This window comes from Leopardus geoffroyi, chromosome E2 (assembly GCF_018350155.1).
Source record: "Leopardus geoffroyi isolate Oge1 chromosome E2, O.geoffroyi_Oge1_pat1.0, whole genome shotgun sequence".
NCBI classification, from domain to species: domain Eukaryota; kingdom Metazoa; phylum Chordata; class Mammalia; order Carnivora; family Felidae; genus Leopardus; species Leopardus geoffroyi.
In genome coordinates, this window is record NC_059335.1 from 302,049 (window position 1) to 324,321 (window position 22,273).

General features: G+C 54.3%; 3 protein-coding genes across 5 annotated transcripts in view; 1 reads left to right on the forward strand and 2 right to left on the reverse strand.

The window, feature by feature from the left end:
* Window positions 1-4,933: 4,933 nt before the first annotated feature.
* RNF225 (ring finger protein 225) lies at window positions 4,934-9,392 on the reverse strand. The gene is made up of 2 exons (XM_045440368.1): window positions 8,547-9,392; window positions 4,934-7,952 (listed from the first exon to the last, which is right to left on the reverse strand). Exon 2 carries the CDS (start codon window positions 7,939-7,941, stop codon window positions 6,928-6,930), a length of 1,014 nt encoding a protein of 337 aa, XP_045296324.1. The 5' UTR covers window positions 7,942-7,952; window positions 8,547-9,392; the 3' UTR covers window positions 4,934-6,927.
* A 116-nt stretch (window positions 9,393-9,508) lies between these two features.
* RPS5 (ribosomal protein S5) lies at window positions 9,509-15,438 on the reverse strand. The gene is made up of 6 exons (XM_045440398.1): window positions 15,311-15,438; window positions 14,430-14,538; window positions 11,749-11,958; window positions 11,460-11,588; window positions 9,713-9,811; window positions 9,509-9,630 (listed from the first exon to the last, which is right to left on the reverse strand). The coding sequence occupies exons 2-6, from the start codon at window positions 14,535-14,537 to the stop codon at window positions 9,562-9,564; spliced, it is 615 nt and encodes a 204-aa protein (XP_045296354.1). The 5' UTR covers window position 14,538; window positions 15,311-15,438; the 3' UTR covers window positions 9,509-9,561.
* A 3,600-nt stretch (window positions 15,439-19,038) lies between these two features.
* The window catches only part of A1BG (alpha-1-B glycoprotein), a 29,054-nt gene continuing 25,819 nt past the window's right edge, over window positions 19,039-22,273 (forward strand). For all 3 annotated transcript variants that reach the window (XM_045440309.1, XM_045440312.1, XM_045440311.1), the window contains exon 1: window positions 19,039-19,155. The gene's annotated coding sequence lies outside the window, so the exon portion shown is untranslated. The remainder of the gene's footprint in view (window positions 19,156-22,273) is intronic.

Below are 22,273 nucleotides of genomic sequence, written 5' to 3' on the forward strand. Positions count from 1 at the left end.
TAGTAGAGGGAGCGGTGAGAGGAATGAGAGGTGGAGGAGAGAGAGATAGGGCAGAGGCAGGGGCAGGAAGGGACAGAGAGCAGAAGTGGCAAGAGGGTTGAAAGCGGAAATATGGATGTATTCATTTTCTAGGCCTGCTATAACAAAATTCCATAAGCTGGGTGGCTTAACACAACAGAAATTTATTGTCTGACAGTTGTGGAAGCTAGAAGTGCAAAATCAAGGTGTCACCAGGGCCATATACCCTCCAGAGCCTCTAGGGGAGAATCTGTTACTTGCCTCTTCCACTTCCTGGTGGTTGCTTGCATTCCTTGGCTTGTGGCCCCATTACTCTGACCTCTGTCTTTGTTGTCACATCTCTTTCTCTGACTCCTCTGCCTCCCTCTTGAAGGGTACTTGTGATTGCATTGAAGCCCGACACAAATAATCTAGGGTAATCTCCACATTTTAAGATCCTTAATCACATCTGTAAAGTTTCTTCTGCCATATAGCACTCACAGATTCTAGGAATGAGGACATGAATATCTTTGGGGGGCATTATTCCACCCACTACAGAGCTCTTCACTTAGCCTGGGATGGAGTCCAGAACCGGTGGAAGCAATGAGCTCTGAGCTGGCCTCTTGGCAAGGGAGGGGCCAGCTGTGACGATGAACCAAGTCTGCAGCCCATGGAGTAGGGACCAACAAGAGCCAGCTGGGTCAGAAGAACCATACTCCAACCTGGTTCAAAAAGAAAGAATGCTCCTCAGACCGTGTGCACACGGCCACTCAAAGAAAGGCACTGTCTTCTGTGGCTCACTGAATATCAAAATCAAGAGTCATGAGTAATTTAAGACAGGCAAGAGCAGACTATAGCTTGTGGTCCAAATGCAGTTCATTGCCTGTTTTTGTACTTCCCCCAAGATAAGAATGGTTTTTACATTTTTTATGGTTGAAAAAAAATCAAAAGAACACCATTTTGTAACATATGAAAATTATATTAAATTCAGATTTTGGCATCCATAAATAGAGTTTTTATTGAGTATAGTTGACACACAATGTTACATTAGTTTCAGATGTACAACGTAGCCATTCAGCAAGTCTATATATTACGTTATGCTCGCCACAAGTGTAGCCACCGTCACCATACAACGCTATTACTGGACCCTTGACCATATTTCCTATGTTGTACCTGTTATTGCCATGACTTATTAATTCCATAACTGGAAGCCTCTACCTCCCTTCCCCTTCACCCATTTTGCTCATCCCCCGTCCCCTCACCTCTATGGCAACCACTAGCTTGTTCTCTGTATTTACGGGTTTATTTCTGCTTTTTTTGTTTGTTCATTTGTTTTGTTTTTAGAGTCCACATACAACTGAAATCATATGGTATTTGTCTTTCTCTGACTTATTTCACTTAGCATAATACCATCTAGGTCCGTCCATATTTTTGCAAATGGCAAGATCTCATTCTTTTTTTATGGCTGAGTAACATTTCATCATATTTACACCACATCTTTTTTATCCATGCATCTATTGATGGACATTAGGGTTGCTTTCATATCTTGGCTTTTGTAAATAATGCTGCAAAAAACATAGGGATGCATATATTTTCAAATTGTTTTCATTTTCCTCAGTAAATTACTGGATTGTGCAGTATCTGTACTTTTAATTTTTTTAAGATTTAAAAAATTTATTTATTATTATTATTTTTAAGTAGGCTCCAGGCCTAGTCCAGAGCCCAACATGGGTCTTGAACTCATGACCTTGAGATCAAAACTTGAGTTGAGATCAAGAGTCAGAGGCTTAACTGACTGAGCCACCCAGGCACCCCAAAGATTTTTATTTTTTAAGTAATCTCTACACCCAGCACAGGGCTTGAACTCACAACCCTGAAATCAAGAGTTGCATGCTCCACCGACTGAGCCAGCCAGGTATCCCTTCTATTTTTAATTTTTTGAGGAACCTCCATACTGTTTTCCACAGTGGATGCACCAATTTACATTCCTGTCAACAGTGCATGAGGGTTCCTTTGTCTTCACATCCTTGCCAATACTTGTTATTTCTTGTCTTTTGATACTAGCCATTCTGGGTGCTATAAGGTGGTAACAGAGTTTTATTAGAACACAGTCGTAGCCATGCATTGACATATTGTCTGTGGCTCCTTTCACACTACAGTGACAGAGTTGAGTAGTGACTAGAAACGGCACAGCCCACAAAGGCAAAAATATTTATTATCTGGCCCTTTACACAAAAAGTTTGCTGGATCTTAATTAAGAAGTTACAGAGCTGGGGCGACTGGCTGGCTCAGTTTATTGAGTGGCAGTCTTGATTTCGGCCCAGGTCATGATCCCAGGGTCGCGGGATCAAGCCCTGCATCAGGCTCTACACTGAGCATGGAGCCTGCTTAAGATCCCCATTTTCTCTCTCTCTGACCCTCTCCCTTGCTCACATGTACTCTCTCTCCCTCTCTCTAAAAAACTTAAAAAGGAAAGAGTAGCTTTCTAGAAGTTTCTTTGAAAAAGTCCTATACCCTATACCCAAAGTTTTCCCGGGCTATTAAAGTGAAGCATCCATGCCCCGTGCCCCAGGGAGGGAGAACTCAGGTCACAGGTCGCTCAGGCCACTGTGGCTCCAAGCCTCTGCAGAGACTGCCAGCGCAGAGAGGGTGGCAGCTTGGAGGAAACGTCCAGGATTGCACTGCCAGGTTGGGCTCCTAGTGGAGATGCTCCCTGACCCAGCCTCAGTCTCCCTTCTGGGGTGGGAGGAGCTTAGCACTTGCCGGCTCTAGTCTGAATGTGTGGTTAGCTTTAGCGAGAGTGCCTCAGAGTCAGGCAGGTCCACCTGCCCGGCGCACATTTGGGGTCTTCCTCTGGCACTTACCTCCGCTGGAAACCTCGTGATCTAATCTGCCTGCGTTCACATTTGTCCGTGTTAAAATTTATCCACAATTGTATTATCTCTGTTCAAATCGAGTTTAGTCCCTGTCCACCACCTCGTGTCTGGCGTGAGCCCTGCGAGGGCATGGGCCTGTGTGTCCAGAGCGCTGGGCCTGGTACACAGCAGAAGCGCCACAAAGGCGATCGCAAAATCTGCCCCTTTTCTTCCATTAAGGCGTTTGAGGTATCTGGGTCTTTTGTTTGTTGTTCACCTCTCCCTCTTCCTGTGGCCCCCCAGCTGGGAATGCTAGAAGCTCTCCCAAGCTCCCCTGGCCTGCTGCTCGTCTTAGCGAGGAGGGAAGACTCCAAGCACTGAGAGAGAACTTCCACTGCACCTCCAGGGAAGGGAAAAAAACCAAGGCTGCCTCGCCGGGGCGTGGAGTTGAGGGGAGAAAGTGTTTTGCAGAAAGCTCTGTAGTCTTTGTTCAAATCCACGTCCTGCCCAGCCCATCAGCCTCAGTTTCCCCATATGTCATCTGGACTCTGCTGCTCTCAGGGTCCAGTGAGGGCCCTCTGAGGCCTTTGTTCCCTTGGTCTCAACACGAAAGGATGCCTGATGGTCAGGGTCGGGTTTGGAGTAAGCAGGAGCCTCCTTGACTCCAATCAGAAGAGGCTGGCGGGATCCCTGTAGAATGGAGTACCTGGGGGCCCTTCAGAGAGCATGGGAGGGAGAGCTGGGGGACGCCCTGGGAAAGGTTTGGGGAGTTGGGGGCTCCACGAGCTTGACAAGGAAGGGAGTGTGGCCAAGATGCTGGCCCCTCTGCTCAGCTTTATGGATGTCATCTGGCATGTGAGAGCCCTCTTTGTTCCTGAGGTATCCCCAGGCACCCTTGGTACACAGCAGGTGCTCAATAAATCCTTGTAGATTAACAAAATTTTCCTGCAAGTAAAATGTTTATTGTCCATTTTACAGAGAAAAGAACAAACGTCTGGCATCTCTGGCACCATGCAAGGCATTGAGGTTGATGCCCCCTCTCTGGGTAGTCAGAGGCACCAGGACCTAGAAGAAGGAGCAAGCCTGGGGCTGGTGAGGGGTGGTGATGCAGCAGCGATGCCGTGGGCAGAGAGAGGGCTGGGAGAGCACAGCTCTGGGTGGCCACGTAGGCTGGTAGGCAAGGATGGGGAGGAGTCACCCAGTGTGGTTTGGGGCAGCTCCTTTTGTTTGTGGGCAGCAGGTGGGCAGGCCTCAAGGTAGTACTTAGTGGACAGGAATGCTCAGGACCCCTGGAATCTGGCATCAGCCTCATTTAAAGGAAAGAAAGCCTGAGGCTTCAGGTTTCCATTTGTGAGAGTGGAGAAGCACTCTCTTACTCTCCCTAGCCCCTAAGAGGAAGCTAGTTAGGACAGCGGGGAGGGGCCAGCCCTGCCCACTGCCCTCAGTCACCACCTTCCTGTTCCAGGTCCCTTTACCTCGACGCCAGCTGTTTTGAAGATACATTTCTAAGGTCTCCTTCCAAGCACACAGCATTGTCTCTCCCTCGTCTGTGCATCGCCATCTAAGGGTCCCTTTGTGACACCCCCAGCTGGGCCCAACTCCTGACCCTCTCCACTTTCCCAGCCTGGGGTGGAGGAGGGAAGGAATGAGAAGCGGGATATCTGAGACCCTATGCTAAGCTGAATAATGTCCCCCAAAGATAGCCACATCCTAATCCCCAGAATCTGTGAATCTGTTACCTTACATGGCAAAACGGACTTTGCAGATGCGGATGTTGAGCTGAGGAAATTGGGATTATCTGGGTGGGCTCAATGCAATCGCAGTGTCCTTATAAGTGAAAGAGGGAGGCAGATCAGAGAGAGATCTGAAGCTGCTAGGCTGCTGCCTTTGAAGACAGAGCGTGCTGGTTCAGTCAGTAGAGCGCAGGACTCTTGATTTTGGGTTTGTGATTTTAAGCCCCACGTGAGACGTAGTTACTTAAAAAATAAAATAAAATAAAATATGAAGATAGAGGAAGAAGCCAAGGAATGCAGCTCAAGAAGATGGAAAAGCTAAGGACATTCTCTCTTGGAGCCTCCAGAGAAGTTAGCCCTGAGGACACTTGATTTTATCCAGGCAAAATTGATTTCAAGACTCCAGGCCTGCAGAACTATAAGATACTTAATGTGTGTTGTTCTAAGGAACTCAGCTGGTGGTAATTTGTTGCAGCAGCCAGAGAAAACTAATACAGACCACCAACCTGTTCCTGCCTGACCAAGTCCCCTCCTTCCCTGAGTGGGCTGGGCTATGACTGCCCTGTGACCCAGCACACTGCCCCCAGCCCCTGTGGGTGACGCTGACACCTGGGTGTGCAACAAGAACCGGTCTGGGAAGACACTCCCTTCAATGTCCTGATGTTCCCCCTCTGGCTTTCCACCTGGAAGGAGCAGCTTGTATCAAAAGGAGCTCTGCCGACATGCCTAGATCGGGGTGACTGGGAGACAATTGGGCCTGGAGTGCCCATAGGCATTCCTGGGCTGCCTCTTTGTCACCTGCAATGCTGTCCCTCCCCAGGATACTGTTTGACCCCCCTCTGTATGCCAGGCACTGAGGACACAGATGTAAACAAGCCAAACAGGAGCCTCCAGCCCCATAGCAGTCATATTGCTCTCTGGAAAATGCTGGATTCCCACCCACAAAACACAGAACCCCAACCCTGGGCAAAGTGAGACAGGATGTGGGCTCCAGGACCTGGGGGGAACAGAAGGCCCGTGTTCAGTTTGTGTAGCAGGCGGCTGCCATCTACCCTGCAGTGACATTAGCAGGGAAGGCTTCTGAGAGGAGGAGGACAGGAACCCTGCAGGCTGCCGTCCACAGGGAGGGCTGAAGCTTCACCTAGGGGAATGGCAAGGATGCCAAAAAAGGTTGATAGAGCCCTGGAGGAAGAGGTGCAATAACTGAGTGCAGATGGGGGTGATGGAGGTTCTAGAACCTAAGGTGGCCAGGATACCTGCCAGCAGGCCAGGGAGATCCAGGAACACCCACCCCCAAAATCATGTGACATTGACCTAGAGGGCAACCTTAGCCTCTTTAAGCCTAGGTGACCAGAGCTGCCCCTAGAGCATTTCAGGAGGGTCCCAGAAGCCATGACCCATTGGAGTTGTGGAGGCTCCCATTGCAAATTGGTACTCAGGACCAAGTGGGAGCTTGTCTTTGAGGCTCAGGGTCTATCTGTCCCTCCTAAATCCTGGCCAGGCCACTGCTGCCCTTCCAAGCTCAAGTCCCAGCTATGTCTACAGAGAGGCAACAAAGGACCAGCATGGAAACAGCTGGATGCCACCCAGACCCAGCCTGTAAGCAGCAGAGTGGAAAACTCCACAGCCTCCGTAGGGATTGGTGGGGAAGGGAGGAGGGGGGAGGGAGGAGGGGGGAGGGGGGAGGGGGAGGACTACAATGGGCTGGGCCAGACCATGGCCAGAGACTAACAGCAGCAGCAGCTTTGCCTCCAAAGATGGGGGGGCCCCAGCAACCTCCAGTGAGTCCGAAGGGTGGGTAAATCAGAGCCCTCAGCCCCAGCTGCTTGCTGAGGGTGCTCCCCCAGGGGTCTGATGACTGGGGGTACACTTAGCCGAGCCCTGTGATCAGGGCTGATGGTGTCCCTAGCAGGGTACCTGCACCATACTGGTCAGAGGGGCTCTCCAGGTGGACTGCCACGAGGGATGAGGATCAAGGGTACTTCCCACTGGATCCTAATGGAGACCAGGCTTAGGAGTGGCTCCCAGCAGGACCTTTATAAAGATGGGGATCTTTATAAGCCTCAGCTGCCGGATGCCCACAGGGATTGGGGTCATGGGTGCTCTCTGAGGGCCCCTTGTGGGAATGAAGGCAGGGGGTAGTCCTTGAGAGGGTCCCTGCTTTGTGGTGATGATGCCTGGAATGATCCCACCAGGCCTCCTTCTGCAGAAGTGGGCGATGGGTAAGGGATGCGCCTTACCAAGGCCTCCACGAGAATCATGGCAAGGGGTCCTGGCAGGGCCCCACCAGAGTGACACGGAGGTCCCCAGGCCTGAAGATAGGACCCGGAGCACAGATGCGTTCACTGCGGCCCCCACACCCTCCTCGCGCCCCGTCCCCGCGGGGCCCAGCCGGGCCCAGCCCCTGCCCTCCACGTGCGGCTCGGGGCCCTGGCCGGCGTCCCCTCGCCCTCCGCCGTGTCCTCGGAGCCCCCTTCGGGCTGCGGCGCATCCTCCGCAGCCTCCGGCAGGGCAGGGTCCAGGTCACGGCCCGTGGGGTGCGGCGTCCAGGCGGGGGTCCAGGGCGCCCCGGGCGCGGGCCGCGGCGGGAACCAAGAGAAGGCAGGCGCGGGGGCGAGCGCCACCAGCTGGGGCCGCGCGGGGCCGGAGGAGGCGGCGTGCGGGATGAGGAAGAAGATGTAGACGCCCGACACCACCAGGCCCGCGGCCACCAGCACGGCCAGCGCCACGGCCGCGTTGAAGGCCCAGGCCGGGCTGCTCAGAGAGAGGCGGCGGGACAGCGGGCGGCCGAGGCGCAGCGGCGGCGGCAGCGGCGGCGGCGGGCGGGCGGCGCGGGACTTGCGCGGCCCGGGCGGGGGCGGCGGCGGCCGCAGGTAGAGGAGGCCGCGGCGGCGGTCGAAGCGCACGGAGCCCCGGCGCGGGGTCGGCGCGCGCGCCTCGCGGGGCAGCAGGCCAGGCTGCGTGGGCAGAGCGGGCAGCCCGCGGCGCGGGGCCAGGCGCGTGGGCGCTCGGCACACGGGGCACGCCACCGCGTCCCCGCCGCCCGCCGTGGCCAGGGACAAGCGGGCCAGGCACTCGAGGCAGAAGACGTGGCCACAGTCCAGGCGCTTGGGCAGCTTGAACTCGCCGTTGAAGGGGGACACGCAAATGAGGCACTCCACGGGAGACGCGGGGGACAGGATGGGGCCCGAGCCCGGGCTGCCGTCCCCTTCTTCCTCCTCCTCCTCCTCCTCGCCGTCGTCTTCACCCTCCCCCCTGCCCGGGGAGCGTGGCACAGAGAGCGAGCCCGGGGAGCAGGGGCCTGAGCCTTGAGCGGCCCGGGGGCGGCGGAGCCAGGGTGGCCGAGGGCAGGGCATCCGGACGAGGCCTGAGGGGAGAGGCGGTCAGCCAGGGAAGGAGGCGGTGGAAGAACGGAGGTCAGGGGCTGGCCCAACCTAGAGCAGGGGGCATTCAGAGAAAGGGTGGTTGCCAGAGCCAAGGAGCAGAGAGGACGGGAAAAGTTAGCGACTCTCCGGGTTGGAGCAGAGGAAAAGGGTGTCCGAAGTAGGAAGTAGAAGATCAGGACTAGGGAAGGGGGGGGGGGGGGGCAGGACAGATGAGAAGACAGAGGATTGGGGACAGGGACAGACACTGGGATGGACTCAGGGGGCCCAGCAGATCCTAAGTTACAGACTCACAAGGTCCCAGAGAGGATAGCAGAGAGGACCGGAGTCACCAGGCAGGACCCTAGGCAATGAGGAGGATCCAACACCAAGAGGAGCAAAGAAGGGGATGCCCCCACCCACCAAAAGAACTGACTCTGGGGAGTCCACAGACTCCAGGAGAGGAAGATGAGGGAAGAGGACACCCAAACTTCAGGATCGGAGCCCGGCAGCACAGAGCAACGTTGGAAGCCCAATAGGGGGCAGAGGGTCCCAACTAGGCAATGACAGACCCCAGCTGACCTTTGGGCTCTTCCTACCTGTTGATGCCTCCTCCCTTTGGCTGGCACGTCCCTTCCAATTCTGACCCCAGTCCTCTGCCTACCGGCAACTGCATACTAGGCGCCCCTCCCTGCGGGAGGGTGCTGCCTTGGTACCACTCCCTCCGGATCCCAGGTTCCCAAGGAACCCACCAGACCTGTTTGACCGCCTGCCCCGCCCCCCCCCCAGACAGGTCCCTCCAGCATGAACACCTAGCCTGACCTTGGCCGGATGTTGGGGGCGGCAGGTGAGGGATGGGACACTGACAAGGCAGGAAGAGTCTGGCCTCGTGGATGGGCAATAACCACCCCCCCCAATAACACCCCACACCCCTGCAACCAAGCCTTCAACACCTCAGGAACCCACTTCCCAGCCACCTAGTACAATCAGAAGCCTAGTGTGGTAGTGGCTCTACAGGATGCCCAGGATTGGGTTGCAGTGTTGACCACCCGAAATGACTGGGGAGGCAGCCTGGAACCCCTGGGGGAACCTGGCCAGAACCAAGGAACCTCTGGAGTCCCAGGGTGGAAGGTGGGCAGACACAACAGTGGACTGGACAGAGCTGGCCCCTTTCAAACAAGCAGACAGGGGGCTGGAAATGGTTGTGGCCTTGGATTCCTCTCCCTGGAGCTCCTTCCAGGGAACATGCCTCTCAGGATGGTGGGCAGCCACCCAGATATCATGGACAACCACCAAGCCACTCCCCAGACTAGAGTGACATCTCTGCCAGGACAACCCCACCCGTCTCATTTCCAACATCCACGGAACACTACAGGTGGCTAGGCTTGCAACCCGGGGTGCCATGGTCCTGAGTCAGTGGTGCTTCCTGGACAGAATATTTCCCTGGTGATCCCAGGTCCCCACAGACCAAAACACATGCCAGAAGTGTGGGCAGCTCCTCAGGACACTGCCATCCCCACTCCAGTTCCTGGAGCCACACAAGGACAGACATTGGCACAGGTGGGTGAGGCTGCCCCAAGAGCAGACAGATTTATTGGAGCCATAGCCAGGAGATCAACGGTTGGACTTGGCCACACGTTCCAGCTCATCCTTCTTCTTGATAGCATAGGAATTGGAAGAGCCCTGCAAGGAAGTAGATGGTTAGTTTGGAATGTTGGAAGAGCCTTTTCTTGAACTGACCCCCCACCCCAGTGTCCTCACTCACCTTGGCTGCATTGATGAGCTCATCTGCTAGGCACTCAGCAATGGTCTTGATGTTCCGGAAGGCGGCCTCACGGGCACCTGTGCACAGCAGCCAGATGGCCTAGGGAGCACAGGGGTCAGTTAAGCCTGGGGGCAGGGGTGCCCCAAAGCAGATAGGACCACTGTCCTCCAGTACTCTGTGATCCTAACAAATGTCAGTTACCATGTTGCCATCCACTGGCCCACTGAGTCAAGACACAGCAGGAGCCCACAGGCTGCCCAGGTGGCCTGCTGCCTATCTGGGATCAGACCAAGGGCCACAAAAACAAGCGTAGACACAAAAGCTCCTGATTACAGGAGATTTGAAACCCACCACCCCAGGGAAATGCAATGCAGTGTGTGCTCTTGACCTGGACCTCCGATTAAAAATGGACAGCTATTACAGGGGCACCTGGGTGGCTCAGCTGGATAAGCATCTGACTTCGGCTCACAGTTCACGAATACAAGCCCCACAATGGGCTTTCTGCTATCAGCGCAGAGCCCAGCTTGGGATCCTGTCTCCCCTTCTCTGCTCCTCCCCCACTGGTGCATGTACTCTCACAAAAACAAAGAAACATTAAGACAGGCACCTGGGTGGCTCAGTTGGGTAAGCGTCCAACTTCAGCTCAGGCGATGCTGTCACAGTTTGTGAATTAGAGCCCTGCATCAGGCTCTCTGCTGTCAGCACAGAGCCAGTTTCCAACCCTCTGTACCCCTCTCTGCCCCTTTCTCCCCGAGCTCTCTCTAAAATAAACATCAGGGTCACCTGGGTGGCTCAGGCATCCGACTTTGGCTCAGGTCATTACCTCAGTTTGTGAGTTAAAGCTCCACAAAGGGCTCTGTACTGACAGCTCAGAGCCTGGAGCCTGCTTCAGATTCTGTCTCCTCTGTCTGCACTGCCCCCTGCTCCCCCCACCCCTCCCCCGCCGCTGACTCGTGCAGCATGCTCTAAAATAAACCTTAAAAAAAAATTAAAATACACGAACATTAAAAAATAAACATTTAGGGGCGCCTGGGTGGCGCAGTCGGTTAAGCGTCCGACTTCAGCCAGGTCACGATCTCGCGGTCCGTGAGTTCGAGCCCCGCGTCGGGCATCTGGGCTGATGGCTCAGAGCCTGGAGCCTGTTTCCGATTCTGTGTCTCCCTCTCTCTCTGCCCCTCCCCCGTTCATGCTCTGTCTCTCTCTGTCCCCAAAATAAATAAAAACGTTGAAAAAAAAAAATAAATAAAATAAAAAAAAAAAAATAAACATTTAAAAAAAGAAAGTAAACAGACAACTGTAAGGTATGCTAGGGACAGCTGCAGTGATGGGATGATCAGATAATCCTACCACTGTTAAACTCCTTGAGGATGATGGTGGGGACAGAATATCCTTGTTCCTAGGAGACATCCACTGAAGTGTTAAGGGGAAAATGTTTACAATGCCTGCAACTGATTCTCAAATGGTCTGTGAAAAAATATATACCCACACATGGTATATAAAAATACACTCAAATGAAACTGTGTCTCAGGCAACTGTTGCTCAGGGAAGGGGCCAGAGCTAGAATCTGCCATCAGAGGGATGGAAATGCAGGAAGGCTTCCTGGAGGAAAGGCCACTTTGAGTAAAACACACAGGCAGGACAAACCTTCCCACTTGCCAATCTGCCCCAGGCAGAACCACACCGGAGCCCAGTGGTGTTCCCAGTGGTGTTCCCGTCAATCCATATGTGCCTAAAGCCCCAGGCCCACCTGATTCACACGGCGCAGGGGGGACACGTCGACAGCCTGACGCCTCACTGTTCCAGCTCGTCCAATGCGGGTTGAGTCCTCCCGGGGACCGCTGTTAATAATCGCATTCACCAAGACCTGCAGGGGGTTCTAAGAGAAGGCAGCCATGAACCTGATACCCAACCTAGGTCCCTCCCCGGTGTCCTCACTCCTAAAACTTGGCAGACCCCGGCATGCTTGTCATGGGGTAGCTGTTGGGCTTATGGTGTCCTAAGGGCACGTTCTGCCTCATCAGGCCTCAGAGCCCTACCTCACCAGTGAGCAGATGGATGATCTCGAAGGCATGCTTAACAATGCGCACGGTCATGAGCTTCTTGCCATTGTTACGGCCATGCATCATCATTGAGTTGGTGAGGCGCTCCACAATGGGGCACTGTGCCTTGCGGAAGCGCTTGGCCGCGTAGCGTCCTGCACTGTGGGGCAGGTACTTGGCATACTTCTCCTTCACCGCAATGTAATCCTAGGGCAGCAGGGAGAGAGGATGGAGGGATCATGGTCAGGAGCAGGATGGCCAGGAATCAGAAGGACTGAGCACCACCTCTGGATAGGCCCCGTTCACCTGTGGGGGCTTGACTGTGAGGCCTGTGTGCCACAAAACAATAAATCCCCAAAAAGTAACTTTACCAAGTCACTAAAAAGAGTGTTTCCCTTATAATAGGAGGAAGGAAGATGGAAAACCAAGATTACAGCTCATGATCTCATTTAAAAAAAATTTTTTTTTTTACATTTATTAATTTTGGAGACAGAGCACAAGTGGGGGAGGGGCAGAGAGAGAAGGAGACACAGAATCTGAAGCAGGCTCCAGGCTCTGAGCTGACAGCACAGAGCCCAACGCGGGGCTCGAACTCACAAACTGTGAGATCATGACCTGAGCTGAAGTCAGACACCTAACCGACTGAGCTATCCAGGCGCCCCTCATGATCTCATTTTAAGGTGCTCCTTGGGGTGCCTGGGTGACTCGGTCGGTTAAGCTTCTGATTTCAGCTCAGGTCATGATCTCATGGTTCGTGAGTTTGAGCCCCATGCTGGGCTCTGTGCTAACAGCTTGGAGCCTGGAGACCTGGAGACCACTTCGAATTCTGTGTCTCCCTCTCTCTCAGCCGCTGCCCCACTTGCACTCTGCCTCTCCCAAATACAAAAGTAAACATTAAATAAAGTGCTCCGCAAACTTTGCAGCATAGACATTTTAAATCAGAACATTCTTTGTATGAGGGCTGCCCCACACACTGCAGGATGTTTAACAGCATCCAGTATGCTAGTAACACCCTTCTCAGTTTCAACACCCAAAAATGTAAGCCAACATTGCCATCTGTCCCCTAAAGGAGGTGGGGGGAAATCACTCCAGAGAACTACTGTTTCAAAGCAGTTATTTGGGGCACCTGGGTGGCTCAGTCAGTTAAGCGTCCGACATCAGCTCAGGTCACGAATTCACGGTTCACCAGTTGGAGCCCGTGTCGGGCTCTGTGCTGACAGCTCAGAGCCTGGAGTCTGCTTTGGATTCTGTGTCTCCCTCTCTCTACCACCTTCCCCACTCTCTCTAAACACACACACACACACACACACACACACACACACACACACACACAATTATTCGTCAATCTCTCCTATATACACATGTATCATTTCTAAAGAAAATGTGTAGAAAACACCAAAACGTTCAGGGGTGTTGGAATCAGAGGAACTACATGTACGTGAAGACGACTATTGTCAATTGTTCCGCTATGAAATACACCCAAAGATCATTCCATCACTTATACTCGCAACACATATCTACCACATACGACCCACAAAGACTAAAATATTTGCTATCTAGCCCTCGCAGAACAAAGAAATGAAGGAAAACAGAACTACAAAACATCCGGGGTGAAAAACAGGACTGAATCCTCCATGAGGCACAGTGCCTAGATCCCATGATGTATAGAAACAACAAAAAATGTTTTCGTTTCTTTTAAAATGAAAAAGGAATAAAAACAATCCAAACCGTATTTGCCTTTATACCAATAAAATTACAAAATATAATTTCTTTTTAACGAAAGGCCCACAAAAGTCCTAACGAGGCCCAGCGTAAAACAATATAGGAGTTAAGACAAACTGGGAGGACTCCCACTGATTTCCTGATTTCAAAACCTAATACAATGATCGGGGCGCCTGGGTGGCGCAGTCGGTTAAGCGTCCGACTTCAGCCAGGTCATGATCTCGTGGTCCATGAGTTCGAGCCCCGCGTCGGGCTCTGGGCTGATGGCTCAGAGCCTGGAGCCTGTTTCCAACTTTGTGTCTCCCTCTCTCTCTGCCCCTCCCCCGTTCATGCTCTGTCTCTCTCTGTCCCAAAAATAAATAAAAACGTTGAAAAAAAAAAAATACAATGATCAAGACAGTGTGGTACTGGCTTAAGGATAGATTTACAGAACAGAAAAGAATTGAGTCCAAAAATAAACCCATATCATATAGCTAGGCTCAACTTATTTTCAACGATACTAAAACCATTCAATAAGGGAAATATTCTTTTCAACATATGGTGGCATTCAGACAAACTTATTATAACGTATAAAAGATTTAACTTAAGACAACTTATAGCCTAAATTTGCTAAGTACAATGCACAAAACTCTAAAAACAAAAACCAAATAGTGTTGGGACAACTGGATTTTCGCATGCAAAATAATGATCCAAAAACAAACAACAAAAAACCCCAAAACACCCACACAAAAACCCTGTGGGATGTGATGTGACCTCTGAGAAAGGAACCGTCTTGCGTACAGATGAAAAGAACACAAGGAAAAAATGGACATGTAGGTGTGATGGTCCAGGGAGCCCTCCTTTACCTGTCAGGGTTTCAACTTTACAGCTACAAGTTTCCAGGGACCCCTCCTGAAAGAATCCGTGTGTGCCCCAAAACCCAACTGGGTAGCACAACCACCACACAGCCCCCTCACCTGCAAGGAAATGTCATTGATCTGCACATCATCGGTGCTCCATTTCCCAAAGAGCTTGATGTCAGGGGTCTCCGCCACTGCAGGTGCAGCTGTCTCCCACTCCGTCATCCTAGGAACAGACTGTCAGAGCCCAAGCACACCCACCACTGTGAGACTAACCCACAACCTGTAAGTTGGGAAGTTATGTGGAACCAAGAAAGGCTGTAAACATCCGGGTCCATCTTTCTGAGTCTTAGAAGAACCAGTTAGCTGTCAGCAAGAAACAGCTGTCTCTCACCAAGGAGAGCTGGTGGCAGGCCTGGGTCAACAGCTGCTGCGCGGGCCGTATCGAGACAGTAGATGTCAAATACCGTAACATCGCACCCGCTCAAGTTCAAATCCCAGCCACGTCATTAACGAGCTCTGCCACGCTAGGAGTGTCAAACTAACTTAGCCTCTGCTCCGTCTTCCATAAAATAGAACCGTTTATCTGTCATCAAGATCACTACACGAATTCCGTGCATAATCAAAGCAAAGGCTACCGCTCGTGTCCGACACCAAGGGGGCATTTGGCAAGCACCAAGGGGCTGCTACTAAAGAGAAAACCGTGTATATGCCACAAAGGGCATCGCGCATATAAAAATAACAGCAACGTCCTATTTCAAAGTATGCCTGCAGGGGCCAAACCACTACATCCGAGCCCTGCTGCAGGGTAAAGCTACGGAGGTACCGGAACGCCAAAGAAAGAATAACTTTCCTTCGCCTCCGCGTTTTCTCAGCACATTTTCCAGAGAAAGGAAAGAGCCCACCCCCCAGGGAAGCCCCGGGCCTCGAGGATCGATGAGGACTCCCCAAAAGATCCTGAATCGTCCCTCGGACCCCCAACCCCGCGGCCGCCTCACCTGGGAGCGCAGCCGGGGAGTCACAATCGCTCGGCGTGCACCACGCGCTGCCCTGGCACAGACAGGAAGAGACCGCGAGTCGCGGGCCGACGCTTTTAACTAAGGTGAAAACTTCCGGGTCAGCGGGGACAATGCGTGCGCAAAATGACACGGTTTGTTCAAGGGCCAATCCGGAACAAGAATGTGAAGGCGCCTGCTGGGCCGAAGGAACGCCGTAAATCCTTTGCGCACGCGCACTTGCAGAAGCGGCCCCATAAGCGTGCCTGGCGGCTGTTCTAACCTTCAGTACTTTCCTTCTTGGGGCGGGGCGGGGGGTGGGGGGAGGATGCGGGAGGGGGAGGAGGGGGGGGAAGGAGGGGCTTGCACAAGCTCAGAGAATTCTCTGAGGCCAAGCCGCCATGTCTAATGACGGCGGAAGTCAGGCTCGCTATCTCCACCGTGTTCCGCCGCGGGCTCCACGCCCCACCTGCCGCCGGTTTTGAGTAGGGCATCCAGTTCGGTACCCCTCTCGCTCCTCGTCCAGGTTACAGTCGCTTCACAGGCACGCGCTCGCTGTAGGCTCGGGAAGGAAGAGTGAGCCTGGTGGTCACGATTGCCCTCCGCTGGTCCTGCCCCCCCCCACGTGCATGCGCGAGCCCCTCTCCCAGGTCGTCCTCCCCCACGCTTGCACGCCCGGGGTTGCTGCGGGCCTGAGCCTCCCAGAGGGGACCCTTTCCGGTTTGACCTCTCTTCACCCCATGCCAGGGTACCCCCATCATCTCTCTTCGACCCCTGCAGCTCCAGCCGCCTCTTCATAGCTTGAGGGTAGGGGAGGAGATCCGGACGTGGGACCAGGTGGTGTGCCCAGCAGGTGGCCTGGGGGGCAAACCCCACTGTTTGATGCATCTCGGCCATGCGTTGATGCGAGATCAATGGACGGGTGCAGGGGGGTCGGCACGGGTAGTGGGTGCCCCACCCTTGACCATGTGGCCAACTCGAAGATCTTGTGCCAGCCCTACACATCCCCCTCCTGTTTGTCGCCTCCTGAACCTAGACCCTGGAGTCTAGCTGGGACGTGGACTTGTTTTGGTTGGCTTGCCAGAGGCAGCGAACACTGTGGTTGCTCACCCAAGCTGGCTGGTGGGAGGATAATGGGGCAGCATGGAGCTCCTTACCTCCTGATGAGGTCTCTGCCTCCAAGGGGATGTTCCCTCTAGCCAGACCCCAAAGGGCCCAGCCACTTGACCGAAGGGGTCCTGCATAGATAGATCTCCAGTGACCCACTTGCCCACCACCCTGTGAGCATGCTTATAGTATGGGCTCAGTAGCTGTTTGTTTACCGATTGTAAGGGCTCTGCCCCTGCCCCTACCCCAATTTCGGGAGTGTTTTAGACCAGAGACTCTGGGCCTCCTTGGACTGTTGTCAGTCACAGTTCATGCCATTGTTCAGAAGGACATACCCTGAAGGTGGCCTAAGCAGGGGGTTAGATCCCAGGCTGCAAGGGAGCACCAATATCCCCAGCCCCTGCAGCCTCTGGCCCTTATCGCTTCCCTGTCCTGGTGCGTGCAAACAGCAGCCTTGGGCCTACCACTGGGGTCTGTGGGGGATGAGGAGGGGATAAGTGAACTCCTACCTGGTCCTGGCAGAATACTTTGTGATCCTTAGGGGCCCTACCTCGTCCTGCGGTCAGGGTTTCTGGGGAGGTGCTAGCTGGGGAAAGCAGGGAAGCTGAGAGGCAGAGGCACCAGTTACCCTTGCACTCAGCAGGATCCAGAGGGAGGCTCCCAACCCTGCCCCTTTCTCCTCAGAAGCTGAGAAGGCACCACCCCCTAAACCTCAGTTTCCCCCTTCAGCATAGAAATGAGAACAGAATCAGACAAGGCCAGTTTGGATCCTGTGCCCTGGGCTGCTGGTGGTTACTTGATAATGGACGTGTGTCTAGAACTTGAAAGAGTGGCCTGCTGTGCATTGGAGAGCAGGAGGGAGGTCTTGCCATAAAACCCCATGGGGTGGGAAATAGCGGGGGGGGGGTGGTCACCTTGCATAGCTAAAATTCACAAGAGTCCCTGAGACTGACTCCAGTGAACTGCATTGGGCCTTTAGGAGAGACCCAAGGTGGAGCCAAGACCCCTGGCAGAGGACAGAGATGTGCTATCCCCTCTCAGGTAAGGGGCCTGTGTAAAGGGCGTGGCAGGTGGCCAGACAACTTTCCTAGGATGCAGGCTCCCAGGTCTGTGACTTTGGCACAAGCCCCAGCCCAGTGACCTGACAATTTGAGGGAGTTGGGTTCCTCATGTGGGACTCCCACTTCCTCTCTAGTAACCTGCATGACCAGGGTTCTCACTCCTGAAGCTCTGTGTATGTGGCCAGTGAATGTAGTGAGGTGCTTTCCTGGTGCTGCTCCCAGCATCAGCCCTGGGGTGTGGGGCAGTGCACTTAGGCAGCAGGGTTCTATAAAAACGGGGAGAGCATGCAGATCTTCCACAGACCCTGTAGCTAGCCCCCATCTAGACACACCCCCAATGCCAGGACCCACCTTCAATTGGAGCTCCAACCCCCTGAGTGCCAGCAGACTCATGCCTGCCTCAACAGCAATAAGGCCTTTGTGAGGTGGGCAGAAACCGGATAATCCATTCTGAGGAGAGGCCCTTTCTGTGGAGCCAGAGCAGAACTTTTTTGCAAGAGCTTGAAGCTCCTTCAACAACAGTGCACCCATGGGCACGAGACGTCCCAATTTTGGTAATCCTCATCGAGCACCAGAGGACCCGGCAGTGAGAAGCCCCAGGGAGTGCACGGGGCCTTCGGCCATTGGTGGAAACGGCTCACTCACTGGGGCACCCACGTAGCCAGCGGTTGCACTCCTTCATGTGCGGCAACCGTGGGCAAGTCCTTCGTGTGTACCTGGGTAGGCACATGGGCAGCGGCCCTCCAAGTGCTCCTCAGCGACTGCTCCATCCATCATCCTTCAGCATGGTAGGTTCCACACAGGACTCCATACCGAGCCCTGACTTTGTCCCTGGACAGGGAGACAGAAGACCCGGAGTCAGAGCATTCAATGTCCAGATACCCAGGGCATCAAGAAAGGGTGTGGGATAGGCCCAGTGCCCCCTGAGACACACACACGCACAGCATGAGCAGAAAGTTGGGGCAGTCAGGATGGGTTGCTGGATGCCATACATGAGGTGAATCAGCTCAATAAAATTAGATGTGTTTATGTGAGGCAGGAGCCACGAGATAACGAGCAGAAGATGATGGTTACATAAATGGGTGGGGAGGCCTCACCAGCCCATCCTGAGCAAGCAGGGTTAGCGTCACCTTTGGAGCTGGGGGTTCTCAAACGGGGCACATATTAGAATCAACTGTGGAGTTTTGACACACATGCTCGAGCCCCAACCCAGAGGTTCCAGCGATTTCATTGGTCTAGAGAATAGCCCGCTCACCCAGGCTTTTCAGAGCTACCCACGTGTCTCCCACCCCCAACTCTTGTTCCCCTAGCGAGGCTGCAAACGGCAGATCGTTTCTGGGTCCCGAACTCCCAGAAGTCTGACTGGAAGCAAGGGCTATCAAACACCCGCTTGGCTCGGACAGGCGGCACTGCTCGTTTGTCTGGGCCGCCGTTTCCTGGGCGACCACGCAAGTTCACGCCTCGCCTACTGGGTGTGGATGGCCGCGGTTGCCATGACAGCTGGGAGTCCTGGGGTTGGACAGCCGGGGCGACGGGACTACGTTTCCCTACAGCCCCCGCGAGGGCTCCGGCCCTCCGGCGGAGGCACAGTGCCGCGACGGCCCGTAGGAAGAGGGAAGAAGGCTTCGTGCTGCGTGCGAGGCGGGGACCAGGGCACCCGTGCGGGCCGCCCCCCAGCTGGTATGTGGCGTTCGGCGCGTACCCGCGACCCCAGCTTGCGAGGCGGGCTCCTCCGGGCGCTCAGCGCGGCCGCCGCCCCCTGTTCCCTCCACACCCTGGCGTGTAGGGCTCCCGGCAGAGGCCGCGCGTTTCCGGTCCGGTAGCCCAGGGTCCGGGCTGGCCACTGCAGGTGCGGCCTTCAGTTCCGGCGGCGGGGCGGCCCTAGTTCTGGCTCCCGCGTGCCCAATCTTGAGTGTGGAGACTGAGGCCCACGTGAGAGGCACCAGGCCCAGGACCCGTCGTCGCGACTCTCAGAATCAAGCCCATATCCTCCGCTTGGCCGACGCGGCCTCCCGACTGCCTCCAGTCCCGCCTCCCGGCCTTTGCGCTTGCCGTTCCCTTTACTTGTCCCCGGACACAGCGGCTCCTCTTCCTCCTTCAGTCCCAGTTAAGTGTCCCTTCCTCAACGAGACCTAAGAAGCCATTCTTTCCTACGTGCTGGCGCTACCCCGCGTTTGTTCTTCTTCACCTCACTAATTTAATTTTCCTCCTGTTCATTCACGCCCTGTAAGGATCCCCCGGTTGGCTCCGCCGCATCCACCGACCCAGACACGGTAGATGGCCTGAGAGTGCTGAAACTTCCGTGTCCTCCAGGGCCAGGGCCAGGAAGATGGAGGCACCGTGGGGAGGACAGGCACAGAACGGAGTTTTGCCCGCACTCGGGGCACTCCTGCCCTATGGGGTCATGCACTGCGTGTACAGTGGAGAATAGGGCAGGTGGTTATCAGCCTCAGTGGGCTGTGCCCAAGCTCTGAGGAAGGTCAGCCCCACTAACCTTTTTCCGGTGTGCTGTTGCCATGTTCTTCAGGGCTCAGCCTGGGACACGTTCATCTCTCAGCCCCCTGTTTGCCCCAAGGTGGCTGCTTTGTGCCCTGGTCGCATCCACCAGCAGCCCCGGAAACCCATAGAAAGACTGGGTGAGCACTCAGGGTGCAGGGCATGCTCATCCAGGGCAGATGGGAGGTCACTGGGACAGCCGCAGTACAGGGTTGGGGACAGGCTCCCAGGAGCCCTTGCCGAGCTCAGCCTCAGTTCTCAGGTCTCTGATTGGAAGGAAGGTCATCCAGGGACAAGTAGGGCAGTTTAAAGGTGTAGACTGGGAGCAGGGCAAGAGAGGCAGGGTGACTCTTCCCTGGTCTGCAGCTTCCATCTGCTGTCTAGTGCTGGGAGGCAGGTTTCTGACACCGTAGATGAACAGAGGAAGATACCTATGGGAGCAGGGTGTCTGGGGACAGTTCTGGAGATGCCCTGGGTACATGGCTAATGGTTGACCCTTGGTCCCCACATCCTGTAAGTTTGGGGTGCCTTCCTGCTAGGTGGGAGCTGCTCCTTTTTCCTGGGACCACCCAGTCTTACCTGATCCTCTGCATCACCACGGATCAGGAGAACTCCCACACATAACCCACTCATCCTATGAAGGGTGCTGGACCAGCCTCCATATTAATATTCTGTGGCTGTTATAATAATAAATTATTACCAATTAGGTGGCTTAAAACAAGAGAAATTTATTCTCAGTTTTGGAGGCCATAAGTCTGAAATAAAGATGCCAGCAGGGCTCCACTCTTAAGGCTCTGAGGTGGAAACCATCCCATGCAACTGTCCTGGCGCCTGGTGGGTCCATTTGTAACTTGGGTCATGGTGCCAACACTCAATCTTGGCCTTCTCTTCTCTCTGTCTCTCTCTCATAAGGATTCTTATTTTTGGATTTAGGACCCACCCAGGGAGTTCAGGATGATCTCATCTCAGGATCCTTAACTACATGTGCAAAACTCCTTTCCCAGCTAAGGTACTTTCACAGGTTCTGGGGGTTAGGGTATGGATGTATCTTTTGGGGGTGGGGGGACCATTCAGTTCACTACAGCTTTCTTCGGTGGCATCTGTCCAGTCCTGAGTGACCTGACACTCCAGACCACCCATCCCGTGGCCTGTCCACCAATTCCTTGGTGATTGGCTGTCTCCAGTTGGCCGGGCTGTCCCAGATGTGTTCTTCAACCCTGGTGGGTCCTTGGCCTCTGGGTCCCTAAGGTTCCAGGGGGTCATGTAGAATGCTGGCCTGGGGACCTGCTCTGGCTGCCAGCTATTGTGCAAACCAGGGTATGAGGCCAGCAGCCATGACCCTGTAGGGAAGCATTTACTGGAAGCCGTGGGGCGGAGGCATGGCAGGCACCCAGGTCCCACTCACTGTCCTTCACACCTGGAATGCAGTGACCTGGTGTCCTGTCAGAGAGACCTGGATCCTGGCTAAGAGGCTTCCAGGATGTACATTTGTGGAAGCCCTGGTTCCTCCCCAGGGATGATACACAGAAACCTGAGTGCCTTCCCTCCTGCTGCATGGCGCTCACTGTGGGGCCCCCCTCCTCTCTGTGAGGGGCCAGAGTTCGCTCTGGAGTGACGGCTGTATGAGGAAGAGAGGAGTGATAGTCCCCACGTCTGTGCTTATGGCTTCCTCCACAATTCTGTAGTTGGCCCCCTGCAAGGTCAGCCTGATCTTTGGGAGGCTGATCAGGGAACTCTGCAGAACTTTTGGTGCCTAGAGGCAGAGGCTGAGGGGGTGCAGAGGACGCTGGGGAGGTGGGTGGGATGGGCCTGCTTTTCACAGCTCTCTGTGACTGGCATTCACCCACCAGAGGGCGAGGCCCATGCCTGTGAGAGGCAGAAGCTGAATGCTGTGCATGGCAGTGGGAGCCAGTGGCTAAACTGAGCGTGGAGGACACGGCTCCATGGTCAGACAGAGCGGGGCACACCCTGTGTCCTGCCCTTGCCAAGTCACAGCATCCCACCTGTAAATCAGTGCTGGCAGTGCCCGGGGGCTTGAGACACCATAAAGCATCACCCCGTGCTCCAGCTTGTGGCCCATCACGTACAGCAGATGTGTCTAGCTTCCCATCAAGAGTTTTCTTGAAATGAGTGGATTAAGAGACCCTTGGCTGAAGAAAAGTATGGGCCTGGGGAGAATGCAGAGGTTCAGCCTCTGATGTGAAAACTGCTTGGTGTGCAGTCAGCGTGGCCAGGTGGGAGAAGTTTTTATTTTATCTGTCTATCTATCTATCTATCTATCTATCTATCTATTTTCAAATTT

Bases quoted from the DNA above. Each gene is read 5' to 3' on its own strand.
- RPS5 (XM_045440398.1), bottom strand. From the start codon at position 14,537: ATGACGGAGTGGGAGACAGCTGCACCTGCAGTGGCGGAGACCCCTGAC. The intron at 9,812-11,459 runs GTGGGCCTGGGG...TGTGCTCCCTAG, and splicing joins CCCTGCGCCGTGTGAATCAG to GCCATCTGGCTGCTGTGCAC. The intron at 9,631-9,712 runs GTGAGTGAGGAC...ACTTCCTTGCAG, and splicing joins AGCTCATCAATGCAGCCAAG to GGCTCTTCCAATTCCTATGC.
- RNF225 (XM_045440368.1), bottom strand. From the start codon at position 7,941: ATGCCCTGCCCTCGGCCACCCTGGCTCCGCCGCCCCCGGGCCGCTCAA.